The 16,881-nt window shown below is 51.1% G+C and overlaps 1 protein-coding gene across 1 annotated transcript in view; it reads right to left on the reverse strand.

Moving 5' to 3' along the window:
* The window catches only part of ADAMTSL2 (ADAMTS like 2), a 92,410-nt gene that overhangs the window by 70,708 nt on the left and 4,821 nt on the right, over positions 1 to 16,881 (reverse strand). Inside the window, exons 2-8 of the mRNA XM_015406737.1 lie at positions 11,422 to 11,564; positions 9,635 to 9,710; positions 8,755 to 8,857; positions 7,024 to 7,169; positions 6,797 to 6,920; positions 5,960 to 6,040; positions 3,413 to 3,588 (exon numbers count right to left, since the gene is read on the reverse strand). Of these exons, the coding sequence (XP_015262223.1) occupies positions 3,413 to 3,588; positions 5,960 to 6,040; positions 6,797 to 6,920; positions 7,024 to 7,169; positions 8,755 to 8,857; positions 9,635 to 9,710; positions 11,422 to 11,564 (849 nt within the window). The remainder of the gene's footprint in view (positions 1 to 3,412; positions 3,589 to 5,959; positions 6,041 to 6,796; positions 6,921 to 7,023; positions 7,170 to 8,754; positions 8,858 to 9,634; positions 9,711 to 11,421; positions 11,565 to 16,881) is intronic.

Raw genomic sequence — 16,881 nt, forward strand, 5'->3', positions numbered from 1 at the left:
TGTCTTGTGGTTCTCAAACACGTGGTGTTTATTCTATGTGGCTCTTACATTAAGCAAGTTTGGCCACCCCCTGCTCTGTGGCATTATCCACCCCCCCACTGAAGTCCCTCCCCTCCCAAACCCCACCCTCCTCAGGCTCCACCCCCAACATCTCCAGGTATTTCCCAGCCTGGAGCCGGCAGCCCTACACTGAGAAGGCCCAGGTAGCTTATACCCAGAACTGTGCCAAAAGCAAAAGAAGTGGTCCCCTGCATTTAAACGGGCCGCACATTAAGAACCAGAGTAGAGAAGGGATCGTCAGATTTGCTACAGGAAAGAGAATGAAAAAAGGCTGAAGAGGCTGTGTTGATCAAATAGAAACAAAAAGAAAGAACAATGGAGAGAACGGCAGCACTGCTGAAGCGCAAAAGAGATGCCTTGACACAATCAAACACCTTCAGAGGGCCAAACACAAACATTTTGGTATCGGCAGTTTGATAGACACGTGGGGGTAACGTTGCTCAGACAAACGCTTCCAATAGGAAAAGGTTATCATTATGAAAGGCCACTGGTCCAACACTTTACAAATTAGCACCAATTTCAAAGTTCTACCAGGACACGGCGTATGTCTTTTTAAATACTACAACCTAACAACCCAAGGGCCTGAGGTCTGTGCTGTTAACTATCAATCTTTAAAATTTCAGAAAGAGAGAAGAAACCAGCATGTTCCAGACCCTGAGGGCTTAGGGAGCCCTGGAGGGAAAGAACCGGGAGGGTCCAAATTAGTCCCCCCACCATGACTCCTTGCGGGCACCTCAGTGTATTGTGATCTAACAGGGAAGGATGCCCCCCCCCCAAGTGGATTTTTAAAAAGCTACACAGGACGAGACTTCTGGAAATGCCAAGTCTGCAGAAAACAATAGATGTTCTTTTTTAAAAAAACTGCAAAGGCGAACAACAACATACACAGGACCCGCCCCAGCTTATTTTGCACCCTAGGCGAGGATCCCTTCTGGCGCCCCCCCCCCCGTGCGCCCACCAATTTTCAAAAATAAATGCATTTTAGGAAGAATGAAAAACACAAATAATCAAGAAACTCCCAGAGTACGGGGCCAGGTGCAGTTTGGCGCCCCTAAGGGCCCTCCCGCTCTAGGCGATTGCCTAGTTCGCCTAGTGAGTGAGCCGGCCCTGAACATACACCACCCCAGAACAGGACCGCAGAGTTCCTTGATGGCCACGATCTCCCATGAACACTGCAGGAGATCCCAGGCACCATTTTGCATCGCCCAGGCAATCCGGCACCACGAGATCTCAGACCTGAGTTGCCCTTCAGAGAATCGGACACTGAGTTCAACACCCTTTCCAAAGCCTGAGACCTACCAGGCACTCAATGCCAGGGAGAAGACATTAAAACCTAAAACTGATTCATGGAAGCAAAACACAAGACAGAGTTCTCCATGTTGTTCTGTGGCCTCTTCCAGGAGGAGGAAGAAGAAGAGGAGGAGATGGTGAGTGAGTGGGAAAGTGGGAGCCACAGCCAGCAAGGGTGGAAAGCAGGGGCAGAATCAGCAAAGGAGGTGTAGCTGAAGGCTAGGGGGTATGAGATTTCCCTCTCCCATGCGTCCTTACAGATCCCCCTTGTGTGTTTGGGGGGAGGGCACATTTATTTATTTCATTTACTTAATTTTACACCCTGTCTTCCCTCCCAAAGTGACTTACATCACTCTCCTGTCCTCCACCTTACCCTTACAATAACCCTGTGCAGAACTGCATTTTTGCCTTGGAGGCTTGCAATGAGCAAAACCTCCACTGTGCGTTTTAAAGGGGTTCCCCCCCTCCTTTCCTCTGGGTAGAGAACAGGCAGGAGAAGGAGAGAAGTCTTCACAATTGCTTTCCAGATGCACTTCAGCCCATCTTCATATAAATGCTAATAGATCTGGCAGGAGAGATAATGGGTAGGTCAAGATCTCATCCCTTCCCCAAGCAGGGAACAGAGGTTTGGAGGTGTTACATGCGAGAGAGTCTTCAGGAAGGAGATACCTGGAGATTTCCAGGAAAAGCCTCTTTGACCTGGCCTGAGCCGGTCAGGGGGTGGGGAAAAGAGAGGTGATAAAAACTCCTTGCAGCAGAGTGGGGATTCAAACTTGGGTCTCCCAGATCCTAGTCTGACACTCCAACCACTACACCTCCCACCCACACACCAATTTTGGCACAGAAAATAACCAAGGGTGTGGAAGAATAGTTGAGGCACGAGAAGCAAGGGGTGACTACCACCAGGCAGCTGCTTAGGCCTCGTTTCAGTCAAGGGTGAAGGGTTTAAGCTCCAGGCTGGATTTTGAAGATCTGGAAGAAGAAAGAGGTGGCACCACAGTGATGCCCCGGCAGGGAGTTCCTGACATACAAGGCAGGAAGAGACATTGGTACCCTTTAGCTGAGCACAGGTCATGGGACAATATTGGACAATGAGGATGCAAGGCTGTGGCAGAGCAAAACCACTGGGACCTGGGAAAGTGAATGACGAGGAGGGTGGGGAAAGAGCTGGGAAACTGTGAAGGGACTAGAAGAGACATGTGGAATCAAGAGTGGCGCCCAAGGTGAGTGGTTGTCCGATTCCCCACGCATTCAAATAAACCCACGTTTGCAGAACAAAGTCAAATTTATTAATAAGCAATGGTTAGATCAGGAACACAAGCATTGTTAAGAATAACTACAGACCTCAAAGGGGAACATAATAAAGGAACTTGAACCAGGTTAGGACCAATGAGCCCAATTCCCGCTGGCGGGAATGTAGATGAAATGAGCGCCCAATTCCTTGGGAACACCATGGTTCTACAACATAAACACAAGTACAGTTCTCAGGCTTTGGACACATAACAAGCAAAGCAACGCCATAACTCCATCCCACCTCCAGCTGCATGACCTTGAGCAGTTCCGCAGAAGTAGCAAGCCAAAGAAAGTAAACACCTACACAGGAAGGCACAGGGGGGGGAAGGGACAGTGCACAATCCAACGGACACAATGTAACACAACACCCTATGGCAGCTTGCTGACAGTGGTTGAGTCTGGCTCTGAGTACTCATATATCTGAACAGAGGGAAGTTCTTTAGAAGCCTCCAGAGTTGAGTTTTCGCTAAAAGGCACACTTTGTGATCTCATGGTTGCTATCCTGCAATGACAACATTCAGCTTGCTCTTATGAAACTGCAGGACCTCTGGTTGACTTTTTTAAAAAAAACTAAAATGCAGGCGTGCAGGGACCTGAGAATTTGGTCACAGCCTCACCTTTTACACACACACACACACACACACACAAGCACACTGTGCTCACCAGCTCCATGGGGGGGGGGGAATGCACCAACAGGGCACATAAAACTCACTCATGGGGAGCGAGCTGCACATGAGTTGTCTGTATGGGTACAAAAATCCACACTTACCATTATGTTTAGGCCCTGGTTGGTTGGCCCTTGTGCGACAATATATTCTATGCCTGTCTCATAAATGTCCATCGGCCTCCTGTATTTGAAGACGGTCCCTGCAATGTTGAAGTTTTTGGGGCTATCTACTCTGTAATTCCCATTGAAGAAATAATAGCCAGCTTCATCGGCAACAGCTGTAAATGAATAAGCAGAGAGAGAAGGAAAATGGTCCTCTCAAAGATCATGGACTGGGAAGTGAAAGGAAAGCACCCGGCGAACCTGCTGAAGGGCACCCTCGCTGCTGCTACACACTGAAATATCGTAGGCAGGAGGGGCCCCCCAAAAGGAATCCCATTCCTTTCCCCTCTGGCCATCACTTCCCCTCCTTTTGCTTCAGTCCCACTTGACTGTCCTTCCTCTGCTCCATCTTCACTCTGCCCCCCCCCCCCCCCCCGAGCCCCTCCCCCCCCTGCCACCTGGCTGCTCCGCCGCCTGTTCCCTGCTTCCTCACCCTGCCTTGGGCTGGCTCTCCTCCTCCTTGCAGCCCCAATCATTTCTCCTCCCCTGCTTCCTCACTCAACCCCTGCTTCCCTCCTTCCCCACTTGCTTCCTCCCGTTGCAAAGCACCATTGTCGGGCAGGCAACCAGAAATACTACCCGAAGTTCTCCTCCCCCAATGAGATAGACACATGTGCAGATGTCACTTTCACTCGGGTGAGATGTATGTTTTGGTTTGGTTTCTTAGCCTTCCCATTTTTAAGTTTTCATATTTTTCTGGAAACCTGAGGTTTGCCGATACATATACCTTACCTTAACACTGAGTCCTCCCTCTTTATGGATTTATTTATTTACTTACTTGATTTAAATTAATTACAAAAAATTACAAAAATAATCGACCTGGGAGAGGCATAGCTGGCTATCAACATATGATTACCTGCCCGTCACCTACAGCCCATGAGTCAATAGGGTGCGGCCGTGACTCAGTAGGAGAACCTCTGCTTGGCATGCAGAAGGTCCCGGGTCCAGTCCAGTGTCCCCTCTAAGCTGAGTTAGTGTGAGCTAGCTCACAGTTTTTTAGCCTCCGGCTCACACATTTTTGTCTTAGCTCAGGAAGGATGGCTCCAGAGCAGAGTTCCCTCTAAGCTGAGTTAGCGTGAGCGAGCTCACTGTTTTTTACCCTCCGGCTCACACATTTTTGTCTTAGCCCAGGAAGGATGGGCTCCAGTCCAGAGCAAACTAATTGATGCAGTAGCCAAATCACCTGCCTGCTCACAACTTCAATGCTGGTAGCTCGCAAAGTAGAATTTTTGCTCACAGGGCTCCACAACTTAGAGGGAGCATTGCTCCAGAGCAAACTCATTTATGCAGTAGCCAAATCGCTCGCTCACAACTTCAATGCCAGGAGCTCACAGAGTAGAACTTTTGCTCACAAGACTCCACAGCTAAGAGGAAACACTGGTCCAGTCCCCGTCATCTCCCATTCAAAAGGACCAGGCAGAAGGTGATGGGAAAGATCCTTCCCTGCCTGAGACCCTGGAGAGCCACTGCCAGCCTGAGCAGACAATACTGTCCTTGATGGACGGAGGGGGGGTCTGATTCAGTAGAAGGCAGTTCCCCTCCCCACAGTGGGGAGAAACCTGTGTTATATTCAGGGAAAGTTTGAGGAGATTCTGTCTTCTCAGAACAGGGCTTAGCAAGGGCGAGCTGTCAAGCCCTGAGGGAACAGAAAGAAAAACCTCCCAGGGAACTCGGAAGAGTGGTCTGCGACTGCAACAAGAGGAGGCAAGGACAGGCAAGGACGAGGGCTGGCTATGGCCTGGGAAGTGGTACAGGGAGCAAGCCGGGGGGGGGGGCAGAGGCAGAGAAGCTGATGGGGAAAGGACCAAGCAGGCAGGGGCCTGAGGAGCTGAGGCCTTGCGGAAGGAGCGGGAGAGGAAACCGGGGAAGGACAGGCCACTGAAACAGAAGACTTGGGGGGGGGGAAGCCTCCCACAGGGCCCAGGGCTAAGAGGGCCTTTAGCTGTTGGCAGGGAAGGGGCACATCCTTCTGGATGCTGGGAGAGTTTGGGCCAGGTAGCCGAGGGGACTGGGAAGTGGAAGAGGCAGTGGCAAGACCGAATTTCACACCCTGGATTGGAGTGAATACGTTATAGGTAAAGGTTCCCCTTGCTCGAAAGCCCGTCGAATCCGACTCTAGGGTTGCGGTGCTCATCTCCGTTTCAAAGCCGAGGAGCCAGCGCTGTCCGAAGATGTTTCCGTGGTCATGTGGCCGGCATGACTAAACACCGAGGCGCACGGAACGCTGTTACCTTCCCACCGAAGTGGTACCTATTTATCTACTTGCAATTTCTTGCTTTCGAACTGCTAGGTCGGCAGGAGCTGGGACTAGAGACGGGAGCTCACTCCGTCATGCGGCACAGTCGGGTCTCGAACCGCTGAACTACCGACCTTCCACAGCCTGCAGTTCAGCGTCTTAACCGCTTGAGCCACCCTTTGAATACGTTATACAGCAAGCACATTTTTGAGGCGCATTCACATTGGTCCCCCCACAGGCATCATACACACCCAAAACATCCGCTGATTTTTTCCGTTCCACTATTTGGATGTCCCTTGCTCCGGTAGGAATGTGAGTCACCAGAGAGTAGCCTGCAAAAAACTGCATTCGTGAATGAAATGGCAGCGACAACAGCAGCCCAATCCCAGCATCCCTGGGCCAGAAGGTGCTCTGGAGCCTGACGTTTTGGCCAGAAACAATTCTATAAATATGGGGGGGGCCCCCACGGGGGAGATGTGTTTCTTTTAGAGGTGGCAACCAGTTCAGACATTTTGCATTGATTAATCTTCTTCTCATGGCCAAGGAGGGCGATGGGAATGCAAATTTGTTTCCATTCAAATGCGGAGTAAATTCCAGGTTTCTAGCTTAAGTAGCTCCAGGACACCAGATCCAGGTACTGTGCAGCAGGATTGCTTGCTCTGAGTTGGGAAACTCCTGGAGATTTGGGGGGTGGGGTCTGGGAAGGGTGGGGTCTGGGAAGGGTGGGGTCCCTCAGAGCTCTAGAATGCCATAGTGTCCAATCTCCAAAGCAGCCATTTTCTCCAGGGCAACTAATCTCTGTAGTCTGGAGATCAACTGTAATTCTGGGAGATCTCCAGGCCCCACATGGAGGTTGGCAACACTGTCCTGTTCTCCAGAGGGCACATGCACACCAGAAGCCCAGAGCATCAGGGCTTTATGTGTTGCCTCCTACCTGGATGCCATGTCTGTGTCTGACATACAGAATGCTGGACACCAGGAGGGATGCCAGGTACATATTCAGCTTCGGCACCAGCTTTCGCCCATGAATGTATCTTCCAGCAGCCATTCCCAGAACATGGACAAAAAGGAGTCACCTGAAGTCTTACCAAGGTGTGAATTTCCCTTTCTGTAACTCCCGGTCACATGGGTACAGCTGCTCCCGTTCCCTTGGCAGACACCACATTTATCCAGCGTGTGGGTAGAGAACAGGATTCCGTCACACCCAATGGGCTACAAAACAGTGTGAATAGAGTATTGAGGGCCAGGCAAAGGAGGCAGCCGTGACAATTTCAAAAATTCGACTTTCAATAAGGTTGCTATAATGTTTAACAACCTCACATTTTCCAGACACGCAAACCCCTCGGAAATCAGAGTATTTACAAGACGTCCCGTCCCGGGCTAGGATCATGAGTTGCCTTTGACCATCAACGGTTGTGCAGTGGAGGTCGCAGGGCTTGCTGGAGATGTGAACATAGTCATCTGATGAGAGAAGGATAGACAGTGTTGCATAGCTCATCACACACAAGGCGTCACTGATTAGACATCACTGGAGAAAGACCCACAGTGATGGTGAGTGGGGTGTGTGCAGAAAAAGGGCTTCCACACTGTGGGCTCCCTGGGGAGGGGGGGTCAGGCTTTGGCCTCACTATCAAAGGTGTCCCTGAATGCAGAGCATCCCCTTTTCCCCACAGAAGCAAGTATCGACCATTCTCGGATAACAGACCTATCAAACCCTGATAGCCAAGAAGAACCTTCAGTGGACTTCTGAATATCAGTTGCATGCAGGGCCGGCTCACTCACTAGGCGAACTAGGCAATCGCCTAGAGCGGGACGGCCCTTAGGGGCACCAAACTGAACCCGGCCCCGTACTTCCTAAAATGCATTTATTTTTGAAAATTGGTGGGCGCACGGGGCGGGGGGAGACGCCAGAAGGGATCCTTGCCTAGGGTGCAAAATAAGCTGGGGCCGGCCCTGGTTGCATGGAACAAACGTCTGGGGAGGGGGAGGCTTTTGCTGGCTTTGGCAGCAAGCCCTGCATGCAGTTGGTTGCCTAACCCAGGGGGAAGAATGGACTCCATGGGTTTGTAGACCAATCCACATGGTCTGACCTTCGAACGTTATGGAATTACATGAAGAAATCCACCCAAGGGCCTCACTGGGATGGGGAGTAAACCTACTCCCCACAAGTGATGGGAAAAGTCCACCCACCCAGCTTTATTTTGGAATTTCCCCGAAAAGTCAGAAAGAAGGGGGTCCCCCCCCAACCCAATTCCAAATTCAGAAACCCCGTTTTGCTCCCATCGCAGGAACACAACAGGATCCAAAAATCTCCCTCAGCCTTACCCCTGGGACCCCAAATGTTCTCTCTCAAACTCCAAGCCCAGCTCCCCTTCCCCTTCTTTAAACTGAGGCGGCGCACTCAAAAGCCTCCAGGGACATTCCGCCTGCTGAAGCAGGAAGGAAGGAAGGAAGGAAGGAGGGAGGGAGGGAAGGAGGGAAGGAAGGAGGGAAGGAGGGAAGGAGGGAAGGAAGGAGGGAAGGAGGGAAGGAGGGAAGGTGGCAGTGGTATTGGGAAGGGCTCTTCATAAACTCAACCAGAGAAGAATTCTCCGGACTGTAATCCTCGCCTCAGGCTGAAGGGGGCATTATGCACAGGCAAACGTCATAATTTGGCAACATCACTTTCCCCTACACATTGCGACCCCAGTCACTCTAATTACAGAGGGTCACACTTACATGTATGTGAACAACTGAATGAAAGAAAAAGATGAAAAATGACACAAGCCTTTGGGGGAAAGTCCTTCTGCCAAAATTGCTAATTTTGACAGGCAAACTGACACAGCCCGGCCCTATTTAGTAATAACATCCACATACCCCTCCCAAAAAGCTGCTGTATCTTGCAAAACCCTCTTCTGGGTGAGGGAAAGACGGTGGGTGGCATCCCTGCTGACTCAGATCAAATTTCATAAGAAGAAGCAACACAGAGTACTATTCATTTCAAACTCTTTTTAAAAAAATTGGCTTTGTGTTGTCAAAACCACACAAGAAAGGCCTTCTTGTTTACCAGGATATAAAGGTTTCCATTGATACGTCCGTCCGTTATACACATGCGAGTTGAACGATGAGCATTGCTCTTCTCGGAAGCTCCTTCCGTTTGGAGGGCACTGCTGGAAACGAAGAAGAGACCAACAGCCAAATGAAAGAAAGGCGGGAGGGACTCCCAATGCATTCCGGCTACCCATTTCAGTCTTTCACATTAGCCTTCCTTCCAAAGAGCAAAACTCCAAATAATGGAGAACAGCGATCCTGAGAGAGTGACCGAGACCCCAGGGCAATCAGGCTGCGACACGGACGCCACAATTTCGTTGTGTGCCAGTGTGCAGCTGATGTCCAGGATCCAAAGAGCCCGGCGTGAATGTGCCCCTCCCACCCCTCAGAGGTAGGCTACCTCCCAGGAGGGCATGCCATGAGGAGGAAGAAGGAGGAAGGGCTGCTGGAAGGGAAACATAATCGCCCCCGCCTGCCCCCCTCCGCCATCCTGACTGTATCCAAAGTGCTTGGTATGGGCCTCTCCGGATCCTAGCAATTCGTTTCCATTTCTTTTTATTGGGTATTTGTTTCAACAAATATAAAACAACGACTGTTCAACTTTGACGCACATGCCCCAGTGGCAAACTGCTGGATTCCCCCTAATGCCTCTTCCTCCCACTCGCACAGCTCCTCCTTCCTATCTGAAATATTTCCTCTAATGACAAGAGGTCTCCAGCCGTCCTTTTTCTACAACACTTCCTGTTTCATTCATCTGCATGCCCAAAGGTCCCACCTCTCTTCTCAGGACTCCCGTTCCCCTCCCTCTCCGAATCTTCCGCCAGCAAAGCCAGCCCTGCCTTTGTGGTCCACTCTTATTTTAGTCGCAATAAAAACAACAACAAAAATATTCTTACTTGGACTTTGCACAGCTGGTATCTTTTGGATGTCCCGGTGCATGTTTTGTTAGCAAGCCCTGTCACTGCCTTCCTTCTGAACAGAGAGAGGAAGGGAAACATCATTTCAAACGGGGGGGGGGAGTGCACAACTGCACCAACATTCATTTTTTCACCATGGTTCCTGTTGAATAATAATGTATCAGCATTTCTATTTACAAATATTCCATTTAAAATATTTTAAGGAATGTATTGATTGGGGGGTGAGGGCATTCCCAACGACGTTGCCCTGACCAGGATGGCCCAGGCTAGCCGGATCGGGTCAGACCTCAGAAGCTCAGCTGGGCTGGCCCCGGCCAGTCCTGGGATGGGAAGCCACTGAGGAAGTCCAGGGCTGTGAGGCAGGGGCAGGCCATGGCAAACCACCTCTGAACGTCTCTTGCCTTGAAACCCCCTTGAGGGGGGGGGTCACCATAAGTTGGCTGTAACTTGGCAGCACTTTGCAAACAAAAACACCAGTCTGCAGTCTGCCCCACAGGGGCAGATATGCTGCTGGCCTGGATGCCCAGTCCACCCCCTCTTCTCCTCCACAAGGGTGTAGGCCTGGGGAGGAGGAGGAGGGGGGGGGAGGAGGAGGAGGAAGAAGAAGAGGAAGAGGAGGAAGAATAAGAGGAAGAGGAGGAAGAAGAAGAGGAAGAGGAAGAAGAGGAGGAGGAAGAGGAGGAAGAGAAGGAGGAGGAGGAGAAGGAGGAAGAGGAAGAGGAAGAGGAAGAAGAGGAAGAAGAGGAGGAAGAGGAAGAAGAGGAAGAAGAGAAAGAGGAAGAAGAGGAAGAAGAGGAAGAAGAGGAAGAAAAAGAGGAAGAAGAGGAAAAAGAGGAAGAGGAAGAAGAGGAGGAAGAAGAGGAAAAAGAGGAAGAGGAAGAAGAGGAGGAAGAGGAAGAAGAGGAAGAGGAAGAAGAGGAAGAAGAGGAAGAGGAAGAACAAGAGGAGGAAGAAGAGGAAGAAGAGGAAGAGGAAGAGGAAGAGGAAGAGGAGGAGGAGGAGGAAGAGGAAGAGGAAGAGGAAGAGGAAGAAGAAGAAGAAGAAGAAGAAGAAGAAGAAGAAGAAGAAGAAGAAGAAGAAGAAGAAGAAGAAGAAGAAGAAGAAGAAGAAGAAGAAGACTGGCTGAGCTAGTGGGGCTGCGCATGGGCCTTCCAGCAGATGGACTGGCTGGCACAATGCCCAAAAGACAATGGAAGAAGCAGCAAACAGGCCCAGGTGCCTTATCTGGGTCCCTCTAGCCCTGGGCCGTCCGCTCCAAGCAGCAGCAGTTTCTTTAGGTCTCAAACACCTGGAGAGCTACCCGCTCAGTGATAAAATAGCCGTGTCATCAGTCATAAGCAAACACATCTGACACACGCACGTTCCCCATCATGGAAAGCTCGCTCTCTGATCATAGCTCAATTTCAAGTGTTGCGTACTGATGAATGTCACGGCTGGAGGGGAGAGAAAATCTGCCACGAGGATGCCAGTCCAAGTGGCTCCTGGATGTGTGTGTGTGGGGGTGAACACAGAGCTGAAGGCAAGGCTGGGATGTGTAGGGTTGCTGACAGTTGGCCTCCAGACAGCCAGTATCAGTTCCCCTGAAGAAAATGGCTGTTTAGCAGGGTGGGCTCTCTGGCATTGTACTTGGCTGAGGCCCCTCCCCTCCCCAAGCCCCGCCCTCCCCAGCCCCGCCCTCCAAGCCCCAAGGTCCTTTCCAGCCCAGAGCTGGCCACCCTGAGGCTGTGCACTCTCCCCATAGTTCTCCACGTTCAGGCCGAGGTTACCTCTGCCGGAGGCAGTGTCTCTCCTGGGACTTGACTCCTCCCCCACACGTCCTGGTGCAGGCCGTCCATTTGGTCCACTCACCCCACCAGTAGGCAGTGACATCAACACCTTCTTCTAGGCTGTTGGAAGTCTGTACATTCTCCTTGTCAAGGGAATCCCAAGGAGAAAAGGAAAGGCAGAGTTGGATGGCCATTATAGAAAACACAGGAAGATCCGTGCAGGGCAATCAGCTGGTCACCACACCTTAAAAAGGATATTATAGCTTTGGAAAAAGTGCAGAAAAGGGCGACTCGAATGATAAAGGGGTTGGAACACTTTCCCTAGGAGGAAAGGTTAAGGCGCTTAGGGCTCTTTAGCTTGGAGAAACGACGACTGAGGGGTGACATGATTGAGGTTTATAAGATTATGCATGGGAAAGAGCAGGTAGAGAAAGAGGTACTTTTCTCCCTTTCTCACAAGACAAGAACTTGTGGGCATGAAACTGCAGAGCGGTCGGGTTAGAACGGATAAAAGGAAGTACTTCTTCACCCAAAGAGTGATTAACACATGGAATTCACTGCCACATGAAGTGGTGGCGGCTACAAGCATGGACGGCTTCAAAAGGGAATTAGATAAGCATATGGAGCAGAGGACCATCAGTGGCTATTAGCCACAAGGTATAGATAGGGACTCTGGGGCAAGTGATTCTCTGTCATCTTGGTGCTTGGGGGGGGGGTCAACAGTGGGAGGGCTTCTAATGTCCTGGCCCCACTGCTGGACCTCCTGATGGCACTGGTATTTCTGGCCACTGTGTGATACAGAGTGTTGGACTGGATGGGCCTTTGGCCTGATCCAACATTGGCATCTCTTATGTTCTTATGTTCCCACTTGGATTCATCTAGGTCTAAAATAGGCCGCTTTGGTTCCAGGTCAAGACAATGATTTATTGACTTACTTCCCCAGTGGGGACCCAAAGCAGTTTACATAGTTTTGCTTCCCTCTAATTGATCCTCGCAACCAGCGGAGGGTGTGTGACCGGCCCAAGATCACCCAGCCAGCTTCCAGGGCACAGTGACAAGTCAAACCAGGACTCCCAGATCCTAGCTCCGCACGCCAACTGCTCTTCTGCATGGGCCTCAGAGGGGGAGGTAACTCAGGGTCTCCAGCCCTCCTACCTGTTTCAAGGGCATCTGCCTTTACCAACTTGTTTTATGCCCTGTAATCCACTTTCTGGATTGTTTAGAGCCTACCCTTGCCCGAGTTCACTGTTGGTAGCAGCAGTGTTCATTAATTCTGCAATCCTGGTCCCATTGCATCGTCCGCTGGTTGCCTTATGCTGTCTGACTGCACAGCTTTATATCCTGTAATCTGCCTTGAGTCTCAGTGAGAAAGGCGGACTATAAATAAAGGATATAAAAATAAACAGGAAAAAAACAAAAACCTAAGCCAACGGCTACCATAACTTCCTGTGGCTGTGAATGCTACATGTTATTATACACTGCATGATTTTTTTTTTGGCTTTTGTCTGCCCTGAAACTATTGCCAATAAATTCACTGCATTTTGGTGCCCCTGGTTCTAATATTCTGGGTCATCTTTCTGCACTTTATTTAACTTGTTTATTTAAAAGATTTAGAGACCCACCAATCTCCCAGACCTGTTAACAAATACTCCATCTCATGCATACTTTTCTAAAACTCCCCCTTGTTCATTCTTAGCCACACATTTTCTAAACTGAAAAGTTTTTCTTCTCCTCCTCCCCTCAGTTTGGGGATCGGCCTTCAGCTCAGATGAAAAATGGGAGGATGAGAAGAAGAGATTAGATTTATACCCCACCCTTCACTCGGAGTTTCAGAGCAGTTTACAATCTCCTTCCCTTCCTCTCCCCACAATGGACACCCTGCGAGGTGGGTGGGGCCAAGAGAGCTCTTTTGAGGACTGCTCTTGAGAGAACAGCTCTGGAAGAACTTGTGACTGACCCAAGGTCACCCAGCTGGCTTCATGTGGAAGAGTGGGGAATCAAAGCCGGCTCTCCAGATTAGAGTCCGCCACTCTTAAGCACTACACCAAACTGGAGAAGTTAAACATATCAAGGCACGGTTTGGATTTTTAGGGCAGGGAAATGGAGGGCCTTGTGTGTCCATGACGAAGTGGAGGAACCTTCCCTTCCTCCTGGGGGGATGGTGGCCCCCCTCTGGAGAGCCCAGCTTGGCAGGTAAGACTGGAGCTGTCCTTTCAGCACCGGGGCTTGATCTGTAGTCTGTGGCTTATTGCACAGGACAAGCTTCAGCCTGCTTTGACATGACCTGCCCTTGGACTGAGATGAACCCACCCAGAGATGTTCCGGCCACAGGGTCTTGGAAGCGCCCTGCCCACGAGAGCCACCAGAGGAGAGGCTGTGCTCCTTCCGAGAAGGGACCCCCCATGGTGGCACCCGTGGGCACCATGGCTCCCGCTGACTCATTTCCCAGTGCCCGCCAGGGGTTTTTAGAAAGTGGGCAAGGCCACGTGGGGCTTTTGCTCAGCAAGGCTTCTGATTGGCTGTACAGACTTTTTAAAAGATTGGCTTTGGCCACAGTGGCCACCACAGGTAGGACACAGACCTTTGCTGTGTGACTGAAGGGAAGCTGCACCCTCCGCTTTGTGGCTGGCCCCGCCTCCTGCAGCAGCTGTTTTGTGGCTGCGCCCACCACGCTGTGTCAGAATTCCAAAGCTGCCTGCAGCAGGCTCAGAAGGGTTGTGGACCCCTCGCCTAGCTTATTGCTAAGGACAATGTCACACGGAAACCCCCCCCCCATGCATCAAAACCCCTTGTCTGCACAACTGCAAAAGGAGCAGGAGCCCAGGTGGTGAAAGGCTGGAGATCCCCCAAAGATGCAAGGGAACGCTTTCTCCTGATTGCGGCATTTGTGGCCCAAGACACTTCTGGGAAAAGAGAAGAGACATCCCTGGGCATTTGCTGGCCAAGCCCGAGGCCCACCAAAGCCAACCAATCATTTGATTTCTTCACTTATGTTCCACTTTTCTCCCCAGTGGGGACTCACAAGTGTCTACAGCATTTTCCTTTCCTCCATCTTATCCTCACAACAGCCCTGGGAGGTAGGTCAGGCTGAGAGTCTGTGACTGGCCGGCTTCCCAGGCAGAGGGGGGGATTCCCAACGGAGGCTCGAAGATCCTGGCCCAACACTCCGTCTGCTGCCCCACGAGCAGAAGGGACGGCTGAGTCAGAGGTAAGCCGCAAGCACTCGTCGTACAGCTCAGTGGCACCAGCAACCACTTGGGGTCAAGTAGTTCGAATGAGGCAAACTACTTTTGTGAGCCTTTATTTGTAGTCCGCCTTTCTCGCTGAGCTCACGGGATATCAAGCAGTGCAGCCAGACAGGAGAAGGCGGCAGGGCAGGGACTACAGAGGTCAAGAACGCTGCAGACCACCAACCCTCTAAGGCAGAGGAGTGTTGTAGGCAGTTCAGAAAGTGGATCACAAAGTAAAGATAATGCAACAGAAGGAAGTGCTATCTGTAGTGCTCATTGCAGCAGACTAGCTGTGGAAGTGATAATGACTTTCCTCCACGGGGAGGGGGGGAGTGTTGCTTAAATATTTACTATCATGTAGAAATGGTCTGAGAACACTAGGCAAGAAGAGAGACCAAATCAGACCCAGAACAGAACCAACAGAAGAAGAAGAAGAGAAGAGATTGGATTTATACCCCGCCCTTCACTACCCAAGGGAGTCTCAGAGCGGCTTACAAACTCCTTCCCCTTCCCCTCCCCACAGCAGACACCCTGTGAGGCAGGTGGGGCTGAGAGAGCTTTGACAGAAACGGCTCTTTTTTCAAGGACAGCTCTTGTCAGAACTATGGCTTGCCCAAGGTCATCCAGCAGGTGCAAGTGGAGGAGTGGGGAATCAAACCCTGTTCTCCCAGATTAGAGTCTGCATACTTAACCACTACACCAAACTGGCTCTCATAACTATAGAAGCTGTAGTGACCCACCCCACTCTCTCCCTGCCATTCCGGCAGCTGGTTGCCAGCAGCAGGCCCCCCTTCTCTGGCCTGGTATCTATTTAACAAAATGTACACCCCCTCCTTTCTGCCCTCACTAGGGCCACCAAGGCAGCTAACAAATTGAAAACATCCATGACAAAATCGAATCTTGAAAGCCATCAAAACCAACAGAAACACATCATGAGAACAATTGAAGCCAGAGCTAAAATTCACATAAAACAACACTTAAAACAATAGGCAGGGAGGGGCCATTGAGGGAACGCCAGAAGAAACAAAACAAGGCTTCACCCTCTGGCAGAAGATGGCGGCAGGAAGGGACAGGCGTGTCTCATTCAGGAGAGGAGAGCTCGAGAGTTGTGGTGCCACGGCCAAGAAGACCCTCCCCTTAGTTGCCACCTGCCTATCCTCGCAACGTGGAGACACCCAAAGCAGGGCCTCGGAAGGTGACCACAGTGGCCAGGTGGGTTCAGAAGGGAGTCAGCAGTCCTTTACCATCCCAAGCTATGCAGGCCTTCAAAGGTCAAGAGCAATGCTCCCTCTAAGCTGTGGAGTCCTGTGAGCAAAAATTCTACCTTCGGAGCTACTGAGTTTGGCTACTGCATAAATTCGTTTGCTCTGGAGCCATCCTTCCTGAGCTAAGACAAAAGTGTGTGAGCCGGAGGCTAAAAAACTGTGAGCTCGCTCACACTAACTCAGCTTAGAGGGAACACTGGAAGACCAGGACCTTGGACTGTGTCCAGATTCAGACTGGGAGTCGGTGTAGACAGGCCAAGACTGGAGTGATGTGGTCTTTACAGCCCACTCCAGTCAACATCCTGGCTGCAAGCATTCTGCACCACGTGAAGTTATTTCATTTATAACCCATCTTTCTCCCCAATGGAGGCCCAAAGAAGTTTACATCATTCCCTTCTCCTCCATTTTGGCCTCACAACAACCCTGTGAGGTAGGTTAGACTGGAAGAGATCAGCTGGCCCAAAGTCACCCAGAAGGCATGTGTGGCAGAGTGGGGATTTGAACCAGGGTCTCTCAGAACTAGTCTGACACCACACTAGCTGACTACTTACAGGCAGAGGTCATTTCAGGGGGGAACGCGGGGGAACGCAGTTCCCCCGGGTGAGGTGCAGGGGGGCGGGGCACATGACGAAGCCCCGCCCCTGCTTCCGGCCACCCCGCTTCCAGCCCTCATTCAGCCAGGAGGAGGCAGGAGAAGAGGGAGGGTAAGTTGCTTCCTCCCCGCCTCTCCCCACCCCTGCCTGCCTGGGGCCAGGGAGGGCCTTGGCGGGGCTTCCTCGCACTCCCGCTGGCCTTGCAGGTCCACCGCCGGGCCCCTGATGTCAGGGGGTGTGGCATATGCTAATGAGTTATGCTAATGAGTTCCCCTAGCTCTTTTTCTATGAAATGACCCCTGCTTACAGGTATGCGCTAGGATCAGACCCTGAATGAGGGATCCTTCCGAAAGGAAAGCTGTTGTTTCTTTT

This window comes from Gekko japonicus, unplaced genomic scaffold (assembly GCF_001447785.1).
Source record: "Gekko japonicus isolate JY-2015 unplaced genomic scaffold, Gekko_japonicus_V1.1 scaffold427, whole genome shotgun sequence".
In the NCBI taxonomy this organism is placed as follows: domain Eukaryota; kingdom Metazoa; phylum Chordata; class Lepidosauria; order Squamata; family Gekkonidae; genus Gekko; species Gekko japonicus.